A 14,059-nucleotide genomic window follows, 5' to 3' on the forward strand; every position below is an offset into this window, starting at 1 on the left:
GGTGTGGGGGGGGGGGGGGGGGGGCGCGACGCAGCCCAACCGGCGTGCTGCCAGTCCATCTAGCGCACAGCAGATCAAGTCACATCACGGGGAAAAGCCAGGAGGAACGATGAAGGCGTTGATGATAAGGGCACGTTTGCGTCTTCTGACTAGCCGCGTCCAGCAGGGGGCGATACAACACCATTTTAGAATGTGAGTGGACGAAAGCGCGAGGAGAACATGTAGTCTACTTACGGGACATTTGAAAACGTTCCCATTGTGAAGCAGACTTGCCAAGCACTATCGCCCCGTGTTACCTTTAAATTGCTTGTGAAGTGTGGAAAAAAAAAATAAAAACTTCATACGCCTTTCTCCACGATTCTAGCCAATGATTAGTTTGTGTTCACATTTGTCCTCCTCCTGTTTGTGAGGTTTTCACAGTGGAAGCGATGATGCCTCACCTCCAGGACGTGAGCGGCGCCGTCTCCAAGAACCTTTTCCTCAAAGATAAGAAGAAGAAAACTTTGTGGTTGGTGTCGACGCGTCACGACCGACAGGTGAGGCCTGGAGCATCGTCCAGCATCCATTTTCTCATCTCTACTCCTCAATTACTACTCCAGGAATTTTGAGTGGACTACAGACAATTGACTGTAACAAGGACCACCCTCTCTATTCCTGTACAGGTGAACCTGAATGAGCTGGCCAAGAAGCTGTCGGTGGGCAGCGGGAACCTTCGCTTTGCAGACGAGGCCACCATGCTGGACAAACTTAAGGTGACACAACCAACTAATAGCTATATGCCCTTGTCTCTCTCCTCTTCTGTTTTATTATTTGGCTTGGTCCTCTATTTGAAGAAACACGCAGGCTCCGATATTAATGGGGCCCGATGGCCTGGGGCCACCAAGTCATTCATTGTGTTGGGCCACCCGAAGTTCACTGATGCTGGGCCGAACAGGCCATCGTACAAAATCGCACACTTGCGCTAGCATTAGCACTGTAAACAAGCCGACGTTACCCACAGCTGCTACATTGGTAGCATACGTTATTCATAAGAGAGCATTAGGATAGGCCGAAAATGCCCTTCACATTAATCAGTAGTCCAGAAGTAGCTAACTCTCACTTTCAAACAAGTATACGTCGCTCCCTCTCCTATACTATTGCTTTATTATTTCTTTTAGTTTGATCATTAGGCATTAAAAAAACGAATCATATTTTTTTTTAATCAATAAATTCTGATCCAATTAATTGATGGAATAATCCATTAAAAAAAATGTTGGCTAGTGACAGCCCTAGTCCAACTCAAGTTAAGATTTAATGTTGACGCGTGTGGTTCAGGTGGGTCAGGGATGCGCCACGGCTCTGGCTCTGCTCTTCGACAAGGACTGTAGCGTCACCTTGGTCTTGGACCGAGACCTGCTGGAAGGGGGCCACAACATGGTCTATTTTCACCCCATGACTAACAGCGCCACAATGGGGATTAGGCCCCAAGACCTGCTGCGCTTCCTCAAGGACACCGGACACGAACCCGTCCTGGAGGACTTTGAGTAAACGAGAAGAACTGCAAGAAGATTCTGATTTTGAATGGGAGAAGCATACAAGCAACACATAAATCAAGCAGCGAAGTGAGCAGTAGCCGACAGTGTAGCACAAGATGAAGAAGCACAGCTAGTGTATCGTCATCTTCCTCAAATAATGACCCAAGTCCATCCATGAACTAAGAGCTGCTGAACCCAAAATGGAATTTCATAATCATTGTATTTCGATTGGAAAAAAAAAAGAGAGACCATGAGACAGTTCCGCAGATGGGAGAATCCCCCTTCCGGGATGCCCAGTTTGCAATGGATGCCGAGTCGGCAAAAAGTACGCTTGTCGTGGATTTCCGAGGAAGTGGCCAGATTCTCTTTAAGGCTTCCCCCAGTCCAAATATGACTTAGGCCTTTATTTTAAGAAGGTGACGATATGAGACATCAAAGCAGTGGCGAGCGATGGATATGCTAAATTTGGTACCTGCGACTGCAGTGGCGACTTACTTGACTTAATCCCCCCCTTAATTTATTCACTGACAACGGTTTGACCAAAAACCCAGATGTCTGACCAAAAAGCGGAGAAACCGGCTTTCGGAGAAAAGAAAGGTCAAGCAGACTTTGACGCCAATATTTTGAGACACCTCACTATGAAACAAAAACAACACTGAGAAAAGCCTTTTGATGGCCATCGAATGAAAAGAATGAACTGCTGACTAGGAAAAATATTTACAAGAAATACTGGGTTGTTCCACTGGTGTGAGAAGGACGGCCCGCCACTGCATTCGAGGAATTTGCCTAAAAATGAAACATGACTGGAAAACTGCAACATTTGATTTGATTTCTCACCGACGTCAACATTTTAACAATTGCTTTTTTTTTTTTTGTCCTCACTGCTCCACATAATTTTATTTCCAAATTGTCTGTTTTCGTGGAATAAATTGTGGTTTTCGCCTTGAGCATCACTCATTTCCTAAGGCATCATTCACCTTATTTTTACAATAAAAACACACACACATAGTGTGATATGTATGTATATATTTAGATGTCTCTATTATATATTAGCCATTTTAAACTCTTCTGCAAGCTCGAGTTTGATGTTCTTTGTTGGGGAATGTTCCTGCAGTGCGCCCCCTTTAACTCTCTCTCACGCACACACAAACACACGCCCCTTTAACTGCATCACTAATGAGAATGCATTGTTGCATTGTCGATGAAATTAGCAAATGAATAACTGCCCCTCACTGACGTTCCGTTCCCAGGCATTCTTTCACTCCGCACGGCTGCGCGTGAGCATTTCCTATCGTAGTTTTAATCCCATTGAAACATTTTTAAAAAAAAATTACGTCTTAAATGAGCGCTGATTGTTTTTAGTTGAGTATTCAACAAAACAAGTCGCATTTGCTTTCAGTGTTTCAAGGTGGTCAGATGCGAGGAAGTGGGACCTGCATTTCATAATAAAAGCGTTCAGCCCCTGGGGGGCCTTTTATTGCGGTAAAGGTGAGAGGAACGAGGGGCTCCGTGAGTGACTTAGAAGGTTTGGTCGCCATGGCGATGGAGAGTTGTGGCGTGCCAGTCAGCAGCTTGCGAAAGAAAAGACCTCCAGCTCGTTGAGTTTTCACTGTTCATCCTGCAAATCACATGCAACGCTGCTGACTGTTCTTGCGGCTTGTGCACCGTCAGCGGTCTATGTGCAATTGTCGAATTGTCTTGTGTGTGTGTTTTTTTTTTCTTCCTGTTACTTACTAACTCTACTTGTTACTCTTGTGGCTGTTCACAGTCCAAAAAGAGAGTCCACTGAATGAAGCCCAGAGGCCAAGAGTGACCTTTGAACTCTTTGAGTCGAGCCCACCGGAGAGTTTCTGCTCCTCTTTTGGCTTTCTCTGTCTCGCTCTTTCTCCGTCTGCTTTCCGTTGCTTTGCAGCCCTATCACCGTGGCGACCAAACTCAGACTGGTCGCTATGGGAGACGCTCCAGAAATAAGCTGTCATTAAACGTGTGTGTGTGTGTGTGTGTGTGTGTGTGTGTGTGTGTGTGTGTGTGTGTGTGTGTGTGTGTGTGCGTGTGTGTGTGAAAAAAAAAGCGTGTGTGTGTGTGTGTGTGTGTGTGTGTGTGTGTGCGGGCATGTGTTAGCTTTTCTCACACACATTTAGTGACAGTGTCAGAGAGCTGCACTTCTGTGTGGACTATACATAGAGCGAGAGAGAGAGAGAGAGAGAGAGAGAGATGTACGTGTGTGTGTGTGTGTGTGTGTGTGTGTGTGTGTGTGTGTGTGTGTGTCGACTGCTGTGATGGAATAATGTCTTAACAAACACAAGAGGAGGAGAAACACCAAAGAGTCAGCAGGCTGCTGAAAGAATCCTTCTAGCATGTGTGCGAGGCTCGCAGTGAACACTTGATGATGATGATGATGACGCGTTGAGATATTTTCAATTACTTTTGGATGAGGAGAAAGTACACCCTGCTATTGAGCATGAGCTCCCCGTTACTGCCTGATTACGACTCACCCTCTCACCAAAACAAGCAAAACGGTTTGGTCGGTTTCTGACTTTCACCGTTGCGGAGGAATTCACAACAAGTTCAGGAAGGGTGAATGCTGAATGGCGCCTGATGTTGGTTACCATGGTTATGAGCGAGGATGTCTCCATTGCCATAATGTGCCTTCTCGCCTTCCAACACAACAAGCGCAATCGAGAATCAATGAATAGCTCATTGACAGCGTCAATCACAAATGGGTGTTGTGATGAGGAGTTTGCCTTCAATGTCATTAGGTTGTGTACGATATTTACAACGTGAAATTACATTCGAGGCCAAATATTTGGACATGGACGCAATTCTCCTCTTTTTGGCCCTAAACGCCACCACCACGATGTGAGAATAAAGTCAAGAGGGTTTGAACTTGGTCTTCAGCATTCCAGTGAGCAAGCGTGTCACGTTCCAAAGAACATGTTAGCATGTTCGCATCATTGAAAATTTGAAAGGATCCATCCGTGGGAAATACTTGTCCCGTCTGGAGGAAATCAAGACCTGGATGGCGGCGAATTTCTTGAATTTCAATGAAAAGTGACGACGTTTGGTCCCAGTGGCCCTTGTCCATCCCATCCTGCGGACTTGGGCTCCTTGGCTCCTTATCTGAAGCCAGCAGTCTGAAACTTGGGGCTCTTCAACTGGACAGTGATTTGAAATCGGAGCGGCAAATTGGTGCCGTTGTCAAAGCCAGCTTCTTTCATCTTAGGCAGCTGGCTCAAGTCGCGCCTCTCCTTTCTCAAAAAAACTTTGAAACAGTTATTCATGCCTCTGTCACATCTCGGTTGGGTTACTGTAACGCACTTTGAAGTCTGCCAATCCTCCATCAAGCGTCTCCAGTTGGTCCAGAATGCTGCCGCTTGCTTCTTGACTAGCACTCGTCAGAGAGAGCACGTAACTCCTACTCTGGCATCCCTTCACTGGTTCTTTTTTTCAAATCTTGAAATGGCCTGGCCCCGCCTTACCTCTCTGAGCTTCTCCGCACCTGCCCGGCGCCTCAGCTCTGCGGACCAGACGCTATTAGAGGTACCGAGGGCCTTTTCCGTTGCCGGTCGCTCTCTCCCACTGAACGTTCGGCAAGGCTCCTCACTGCCCATCTTTAAAACTCATTTTTATTCTTTGGCTTTTAACTCAGCATGAGGATTGATTTTTGTTTGACTGTTTTTGTGCTTTCTACTATCTTGTTTATTAATTCATTGCTTTGTTGTTTGTTGTTGTCTGAATAAATTTTGCCCCACGTGCAGCACGTTGTGTACAGCGGTCGTTGTTTTAAAGTGCTCGAGAAATGGAGCCAAGTTGAGTGGAGATGTGCAACCAATCTGTTGTTTGTCTTTGGTATGTGCTCTGCAGTTGACTGGCGACCGGTCAATTGTTCTCTATGACTTTATTTGCGGTGCTTTATTGTTCTTAGCCGCAGATAGAAACAGGAATTGCGTCAAATGAGAAAATGACAATAGCCGTCCACAAACTGGCCCGTGGGCCTTTAATTTGCTGCCAACACATGAAAATATGATGAAAACAATTCTGTAAACTTGTCAGCGTGTGTGCGTGTGTGTGCGCCCGCGCGCGTGTGTGCGTGTGTGTGCGCGCGCGCGTGTTAATGTGTAACTCTATCCTTCAGCAGTGTGTGGACTTCCGGGATGACATCATCGTTACGACTGTAATGTTTACTCTTGTAGTCATGAGACGCATGCACACGCAGACGTAAGCGGAGCAGATCCAAGCAGCGGTGCTGTGCGACAGGTAAGGCGAACACCGACTTTCAATATTCATTGATGTGACGCCAACCCTTGTTAGGATTCCTGTCTCGAATAAAGTTGATATTAGTCATGGTGCCAGTAGACATTTTTCTTCGAATGTAACAAATCAAAGTGATCGTTTTAATGTTGACAATCTATTTTTTTTAATTCTTTGTGTGTTGTTACACAAGACACATTTCTGAGAACCAAAAGGGATTCTTTCAATGTATTTATTTTACTCAATGGAAAGTAAATTCACATTTTTGTTTCTGAATACATAGTCAATGTTTGAAAATAGCTTCAGAAAACCCCTGCAAAGACAGAGACAAATGCACACCACAATTGTGAAATATCACGTTAAATTGCTTTTCAGCATTTCTGGTATTCAGATTGTTTTCAATCCTTTTTATAGGTGTCCTGTCCCTCCACTCAATCCAGTGCAGTTGCCCCAAAAATGCATCATCCCTTTAGTCCAACAGCAGGGCCACTTTAGAGCACCTCGTAATCAGCTGTGAGTTCGCACACGTCACGCAGAGAAAAATGGAGGGGGGTGCCAGAAGAAAAAAAAAAGCAGGACTTGACAGCCAGACGCTGTGGCTGCTTTAGAGTGCCTTGTCATCAGCTGTGAGTGTGCGCACACATTATGGTGAGAAGGTATACGCGTAGCAAGGGGAAAAGAAAAGGAGATAAGGACTAAAAAATCCGATGCGAGAGCCAGCGTGTGGACAGGGGCTACACGCTGGCATGGCTGCTTTAGAGCGCCTCGTTGTTGCGACGACCTGGCGGGATCTTACATTGCGTAGTAGCCAGGATGCAGACAAGCACCTCTCCAACAACCAGTTGTCTGCCACGAGACTCAAACTTTGAGCCTCTTCTTCCAAAAATCCCGCCTCCCCGTTTAACCTGTTCATCTTCACAAACAAAAGATTCATTCTTTTCACAGGCAGCATAATTAACGTATACAATCAGACTGGTTTGAATTGGCTGTGAATCGGGCCGCTCCCATCATCAGCGGTTGTTTAGGAATGTGAGCGTAATGAGCCAGAAGTTATGGCGCCTCCCTTTACATTCAGTCCTTCATTGTCTTTTCGTCCTTTTGTCGATCACTTCATTGAACCCCAAATCACAGCTGATGTGACCAAGAGGGTCAGGGTGCAATTGAAACAAAAAAGATAAAAGAAGCGCATCATGTAAGTGATGACACAGTGTCCTAACGTAACGACGGTCATACAGAGAAAATAAGATCAAAAACTTAAAAGTCACTTGAATGGCGCCCTGTGCGAACAGCTGCTGCCAACAGAGAATATCTCATTTCCAAAAGTACCGTCCGTTTTCCTAACTTGGTGACCCTTATGCAACCTTTTTTTTTTACCCAAAAAGTGATGAACGACTTTGATTCCTGCAAAGAAATAGACCACATGAAGTAAATCATCGGTGACGTTTCTGACTGCTCGAGTGATGATTTTTGGCCCAGAAAAATAGGCTATTTTATTTCGAGACCATATCGTTCTGGCCTAGTGTCACATAGTAATGTACATAAAACGGAGAAAATTAGTTCTTAAAAGTAGCTGGAAGGGCACCCAGCGGAACTCCCGTTTCGTGAAAATCAAGCATGTTGTTTTTTGTCAGCTGAGTAAGCAAATGCACGAATACACCTGATGACAACATTAAATATTTGTGAAACTTCAGAAAGCAAAAGTATCTAGAAAGGCACCCTGTGGAACTCAGTTTTGTGAAAATCAAGCATGTTGTTTTTTGTCAGCTGAGTAGGCAAATGCATGAATACACCCGATGACAAGTCTAACCGTTTGCGAATGTGCTATTGAGGCCTCCGTGGATAATAACGTCATCATTCTTTAGTTTGGCATGTTCTTTTTTCCGGCAGTGTCCAGGTCTGGGCTTCAGTGTTTCACTGATTGCTGTTGTCGCTTATGCTGCGACCTCTGAAACCGTGTGCTTTGTTGTTGTAAAAGTGGACAAGGGAGCACCTTACAACACTTTATGACATCTCTACTTGTCTTTGCCACTTTTATGACATTCTGCTTGTTGCTTAGCAGCAGGAATGGATCAAAAGGGGAAGCGGATGCCCTGGTTAGCTTTCTCCTGAGCAAACTCAACAACTCTCAGTACTGACGCAAAGTTATTTTGACAGAGTGACTGACCTCGACATTCTGCGCCCATCGGCATGTTTCCCATCTGATCGATCGAGCGCAATCATTACGGAAACGTGTGCACAAACATGTCATAGATGTGATGGGGATTAGATTACTTGCAGGGAGGAGGGGGGGGGCAACATTTGTGCTCAATGGCCACATTTGATTTTTAAAATGAACACATAGGCAAGGTCATTCGTAGAGGTTAAGCCAACTCACGAATATTACATTATGTACAATAATTACACTTTATAGACCCATCCTTCCATGTAAACTGGAGCCGATCCTGGCTGACTGTTGGACTGGTTCCTGGCCAATCACAACTTTGTTTTTATACAACATGTGCTAGTTTTCTTTGATAAAACATGTAATGAAAAAAGGGTGGCTGGGGATCAAGGATGATCGCATGCTTGATTTGCTCTAGTGGGCCACCTAAAATTATGTGGCGGCCCGATATTGCCACAGGGCCTTGACTTTGACACTTGTGTTCTTGAGGAGCAGTGTAGTTCCAAAGCTAGTAAACTAAAAACGAGGACTATAAGACACAAATAGGACTCCACCAATGACGAGAACCCCATGTCAAATTTATCATGTTTTAACATAACAGCCCTTAAATAATGACAAATGTATCACGTTGTAACGCGAGACTGAACTTTTGCCCATCGGTGTTGTAGCAATATGCTTTCGTTAAATGTACATATATATTTGCTCACAAATAAACGAGATTTTTATGTTAGCCAAAGCGTGGGGGGGAAACCATTCACCTTAACATTCTGGCACAACAAATAAAATACGTAAACAAAAACAAAAGAATAACTCCATCCAAAATAATTCATGGAACAATGAATGAGGAAAACACTGAAACGGAAGAGTAATTTCGTTTATTTATTTTTTAATAAAAGAAGGACGTGAACACTCTCCGACTAGCTTACGTCCTCGAGGCTTGCTCGTGCTCGCTGGCGGGGGCGCGCCGCAGGTAGTAGCCCCGCCCCCTTTCCTGGTCTCGGTCGTCCTGTCTTTCACACAAACCAGGCATAGAACGTCCGGTCCCGGCGGAGCGGCCGCACAGGCATCTGCAGAGCAACCAGTCGACTTCCTTCTTCTCTTCCCCAAACCGCTGCCTCAGGTGAGCAGCCGCCACCGCCTGTCGGGACCGGACGAAGAACCCTAGAGAAGCCCCCCCCCCCATCCCTACCGCAACCGGACGTTTGAACGCGGCGACCGTTCAGCCTCATTCAGTGACGTTAGCTGAGATCGTAGCTTGACCGGCCGGACAAACATTTTTCACCCCCGCCCTCGAGCGACAGTCGTCGGCAAGCGGATGGATGCGGCGGCCGGGCCGCCGCCGCCGGCGCCGCCGTCATCCGCTCGCCTCTCGGTGAAGTTTGCTCGAAGTGATGTCATGCTAGTGAGGCAGGCGGGCAAGCCAGGCAGCCCCGCGTCGGACTCGCGTGGAAGAAATCGCCGTTTTCCCGTCGCCTCGTTCACGTGAATTCGAGTAGGAAAGACGGAAAGCGTCTCGCTGTGCTCGTTTTCGGAACACACGTGAAGACATCGATCGTCCTCCTTTCCGTTTGGATTCTGCGCTTTGGTTTCCCCCCCTCCCCGTCTTCGCTGGCCATTGTTGTGTGCACGCAGGCACGCGAGGAGTGGAATCGATTTTGAAAAAGTGTGACGCATTCGCAAAATGAAAGAAGAATGGCTGCGCAGTTTGGCCCGTTTGCGAATGAGCATCTTCTACGCATTGACCGGGATTAGGATTATTATTGTGCGCGTGTGCAAACGGTGTGTGAATGAATGAATGAACGAATGAATGGTTTCACACTGTGGGTGCAACTTCAGTGCGGTGTTTGTTTCCCAAACACGTATGTGGTGCCTCGACTTGCAAATTCAATTTATTGCGCTCGCGACTCAAATCATATTTCACCATTCAATCCGTGATTTCGTTTCAGCCCCTGTAAAACACCAACAAAACAATTCGTAACGTGCATGTTCCTGAAAAAAGAGAGCGCTCCGTACTATCGTGTTATATATTATCTTCCAACGTCATACAATAATAACACACACGCAGGCCCAAATGATTATTATCAATAACATAATGAAATAGCAGGTAAAGAATGAAACACTTTGTGCATTTCATGCTTTAATTGTGCCGCTCCGGGCGTGCATGCCTTGGCCATCAGAGGGCAGTATTTCACATAAACACCGACCAGGGAGAATTTTGCTTTTTGGGAAAAACGCCATGCCAAATCACACCGGATTGTGGTTTTAAAGGCGCGCTGTGGTGGCACAACATGAAATCTCCAATTTTAGGTCAATTGGAGCAGACGCGGCCTTCCTTTGGATCCTTGTATCTCAGGTACGACAGAGTCAAGTTTACCCTTTGCAACGTTACCCGTTTTGTGAAAATTGACTCAGTAGTTCCTGAGCTCAAAGGGCTTCCAAGGAAGGTGGAAACTCATTCAAATTCGGTGGGCCGTAGCTCCAAAAGCCCTGCTGCGATTGACCTCCAATTGGAGATTTTGTGTCATGCCATCGTGATCAACAAGTACAGCAAGCTTTACTCAAATCAAAATCTGCTTGGTTCAATTTTTCAGATTTGGGGGGGGGGGATTTGGCATGGAATGCCCCAAACCCGATATTTTGGTTGTAAACCTGTCATTTATTTTGTAGGACTACCAAAAGTGCACAATGAGCGGAAAAGTCACTATTTAGGAACGGGACGTGAAACAAACTTTATTTAGAAAGATTCGGTAAAGAGTAGTATCAGTAGAAAGCAGACATATTTTAGCTGTTGCTTTGTGTGTGTCTGTGTGCCAAAGGTTTACTGTAATTAGTAGAAAAGTGATATTTTATCCTTTTTTTTTGTTGGGTAAGACTTTGTATGCAAATGTCAATGTTTTTCGTGGCATCCTGCTTGCCATTGGCCGGATTGAAGCAGTCATCAAAGTGCTCCGCATTCCCAAATTCGTGCCAAATTATTTTGGTGGCGCTGGGGAAGGTCACCGGCAAGGATATTCACCAGTTGTCCTTTTTACTCATGCGGCCCCCAAATCTTCCCCCCTCCAAGAAGGAATGCCTGCCAAGCAGGTCAGCGCCGACTTAACTTTCACTGCGGGAAAATTGAGGCACACATCTAAAAAGTCCCGCGGGAATGAGCTTTTTCAATTCCTAGAAAAGATTCAAATCCCTTCTTTTCCTTCTTTCTTTCCTGTTCTGGGTGCTGCGTCCTTCAGCTCCGTAATGTGACATCATCAACACTACTCACTGATTTTTCACATCCTTGTCTGGAATGCGGAGAAGTTTTTCTCACATTACCTCCAGCATCCACCACTAATGTTGTTAACTTGAGCATGAATAGAATGGCCGGTCTCTATAAATGAGAATAAGACGCGAGTGTTGTTTTTGAAGTTGTTTAGTTGAGCGCAGCAAAGCTCCTCGGCGTGTCGGCCCCGCCCGCCACCCTCTGTTCATTCATGCGTGACGTTTTAGCTTGCTAGCTGGCCGCCAAGCTTGTATGCCACCGCTAATTAGAGCAACAACGTCGTTAGCTGAGGTGCTGCAGACGGTCTAATCCCGCACAGACAGATCAGCATAATCCCTCGCCACCTCCCTCTGTTCTGACCTGCGCGTTACCTCCACAATACACACACACACACACACACGCACGTGTGTGTGTGTGTGTGTGTGTATATATGTATGAGGGTCTGAATTTCATTGTTTTTACAAGTTGCTCAAACACGTGAGATGTTTAGCCCAGCAAACATGTGGGTGTCTCCCACAGGTATCTTCACTGACCTCTGAACGTGCTGGTCCATGGGGCGCTTGAAAGGTGAAAGTTCAACACTCGGACGGCGAGAAGTCTACCGGGGGGATGATGGGAACGCTTTTGAGTCTGTGTCATCGCCGTCCTCAAAAGATGGAGCCCATTCGGATTTCCCGGATTATTTCTCCCGCTCGCATCTGGAAGTAAATGTCGTCTTGCACCAGGAGATTCTCACCGTGAATTAGTGAGCGCCCACAAGTCGTTGAAATCCGCGCCGAGTGGGCGATGCTCAAAATGGCCGCCTGGACGACACAGAGTTGAGACGCGGGCGCTCCGTCATGTCCTGGAAAAGGAACTACTTTGCGGCGGGCGGCGGCGTTAATGGTGGTGGTGGTGGTGGCGGCGCAGGCGTGGCGGGGCTGGCAGGAGGAGGAGGAGGCGGCGGCGGCGCTGGCGGCGGGCTGGCCGGGATGGCGGCCATGCTGACGCCTCGCACTGTGACCTCCATCGCGCCCAGTAAAGGACTGAGCAACGAGCCGGGACAGAACAGCTGCTTCCTCAATAGCGCCCTGCAGGTACACACGCTCGCTCCCACGTACGAGCGCACACACACATGCGCGCGTACATCTGAATAATAGAAAACGTAATGAAGTCATTCGCTGCCATCGACATCTCCTGACATGAAGTGCATTTTCTCAACGGGCGGGCATAAAAGAGCATCTCGCGCAGCTTGTCTCTGAATGTCACCTTTGCAAACCGCTGTCGTGACCGACAGGACGGGAGCGTCGGATCATTTTGGATTTGAGATCGCGCCAGCTTTTGAATGGAAGATTGAGATTACGAACAAGAGAAATGGCAATATGTTGATCCTCGGAAACGAACAGAGTAGTCACATCGCAAAAGTCGTCGGAAGTGTTTGTGTGTGTGTGTTGCAAGAAAAGATGACGCAGCCAATGGAGTGAATGAGGAACGGCGTGTAAAAGCCACGCGGGGACAGGGAGAACATGCAAAGTCCTCCGCACAGGAAGGCTGCGGACCTCCCACCGCACGGTGAGGCGGACATGCTAACCAGTCAGCCGCTGTCTCGCCGCCTGAGGGCAGCACGGAGCGGGTTGGAATGTCGATGAAGCGCAGGCGAAAGGAACAGGCTGGAGGTTGGCTCTCGATTGGGACGGCAGGTCACGTGACTCCCCCGCTGCCGGCTCCCGCGGGAACAAGGCGACATATGCCAGCCTGCGGGGGGGGGGTGCGGCAACAGGAACAGGAAGGAGCAAACAAACACGCCCAAAGTCATCACGCACTTGCACTTGCTATCGCAGCGCTTTTTTAAAAATAACCTTCTCGACTTGTGGATTTGGTTTCGGCTCATGTTACATATTTTACGACATCATTCATTTACATCTTTTTTTGCCATGTCAGCCCATTAAAAACTGTGTTGAAAGGGGAAGAGGATGTGGCCAAATGAAAACGTCGACCCATCAAATGCTTGCTGCTCATCTTTGATGAGGTGCCGCCGGCGCCGCTTTTGAAGTGGCAAAAATCGAATCATTTTTTTTTCCACACTTCAGCCCGTATGATGTTCCCGTTTCATAGCGATCCGATCGGGTTTTCACGAACGGTCGGATATGTTGAAGCGGTCAAGCCGCAGAATTGAGTTGTCACGGCGAGCGCTTGCAACTTAACGAAGAGGATCGCGGCATCTGAATCGCGATATTCCGATGCCTTCCCCTCCCCAACGCATCGTGTGCCGTTTAGGTCCTGTGGCACTTGGACATTTTCCGCCGCAGCTTCAGACAGCTGACGTCTCACAAGTGCATGGAGGACTCGTGCATCTTCTGCGCTCTGAAGGTGAAGACCGAATGCGCTCGCGCCCGACAACCACGACCGCCTAAAAACTGTGTTGAAAGGGGAAGAGGATGTGGCCAAATGAAAACGTCGACCCATCAAATGCTTGTTGCTCATCTTTGATGAGGTGCCGCAAAATGTTCCGTCCTAGAAACAGGTCGAATCTTCATTTTTCCACACTTCAGCACGTATGGTGTTCCCGTTTCATAGCAATCCGATCGGGTTTCATGAAGCGGTCAAGCCCACAGAATTGAGTTGTCACGGTGAGCGCTTGCAACTTAACGAAGAGGATCACGGCATCTGAATCGCGATATTCCGATGCCTTCCCCTCCCCAACGCATCGTGTGCCGTTTAGGTCCTGTGGCACTTGGACATTTTCCGCCGCAGCTTCAGACAGCTGACGTCTCACAAGTGCATGGAGGACTCGTGCATCTTCTGCGCTCTGAAGGTGAAGACCGAATGCGCTCGCGCCCGACAACCACGACCGCCGGCTTTTTTTTTTTTTTTCCAACCCGGCTGGGGGGGGGG

General features: G+C 47.3%; 2 protein-coding genes across 2 annotated transcripts in view; both read left to right on the top strand.

The window, feature by feature from the left end:
• The window catches only part of prorsd1 (prolyl-tRNA synthetase domain containing 1), a 3,367-nt gene extending 1,708 nt beyond the window's left edge, over positions 1–1,659 (top strand). Inside the window, exons 2-4 of the mRNA XM_019860424.1 lie at positions 411–536; positions 663–752; positions 1,315–1,659. Of these exons, the coding sequence (XP_019715983.1) occupies positions 411–536; positions 663–752; positions 1,315–1,527 (429 nt within the window). The 3' untranslated portion in view covers positions 1,528–1,659. The remainder of the gene's footprint in view (positions 1–410; positions 537–662; positions 753–1,314) is intronic.
• A 3,943-nt stretch (positions 1,660–5,602) lies between these two features.
• On the top strand, positions 5,603–13,932 carry LOC109509981 (inactive ubiquitin carboxyl-terminal hydrolase 54-like). Its single transcript, XM_019859954.1, has 4 exons — positions 5,603–5,771; positions 11,705–12,261; positions 13,442–13,583; positions 13,919–13,932. The coding sequence occupies exons 2-4, from the start codon at positions 12,025–12,027 to the stop codon at positions 13,930–13,932; spliced, it is 393 nt and encodes a 130-aa protein (XP_019715513.1). The 5' UTR covers positions 5,603–5,771; positions 11,705–12,024.
• The last annotated feature ends 127 nt before the right edge of the window (positions 13,933–14,059 follow it).

Source organism: Hippocampus comes, unplaced genomic scaffold (assembly GCF_001891065.2).
Source record: "Hippocampus comes isolate QL1 unplaced genomic scaffold, H_comes_QL1_v1.1 scaffold39, whole genome shotgun sequence".
Taxonomy (NCBI): domain Eukaryota; kingdom Metazoa; phylum Chordata; class Actinopteri; order Syngnathiformes; family Syngnathidae; genus Hippocampus; species Hippocampus comes.

Coding starts and splice junctions, on each gene's coding strand:
- LOC109509981 (XM_019859954.1), top strand. CDS start 12,025: ATGTCCTGGAAAAGGAACTACTTTGCGGCGGGCGGCGGCGTTAATGGT. Junction 12,262..13,441: donor TCCTCAATAGCGCCCTGCAG/GTACACACGCTC, acceptor TGTGCCGTTTAG/GTCCTGTGGCACTTGGACAT.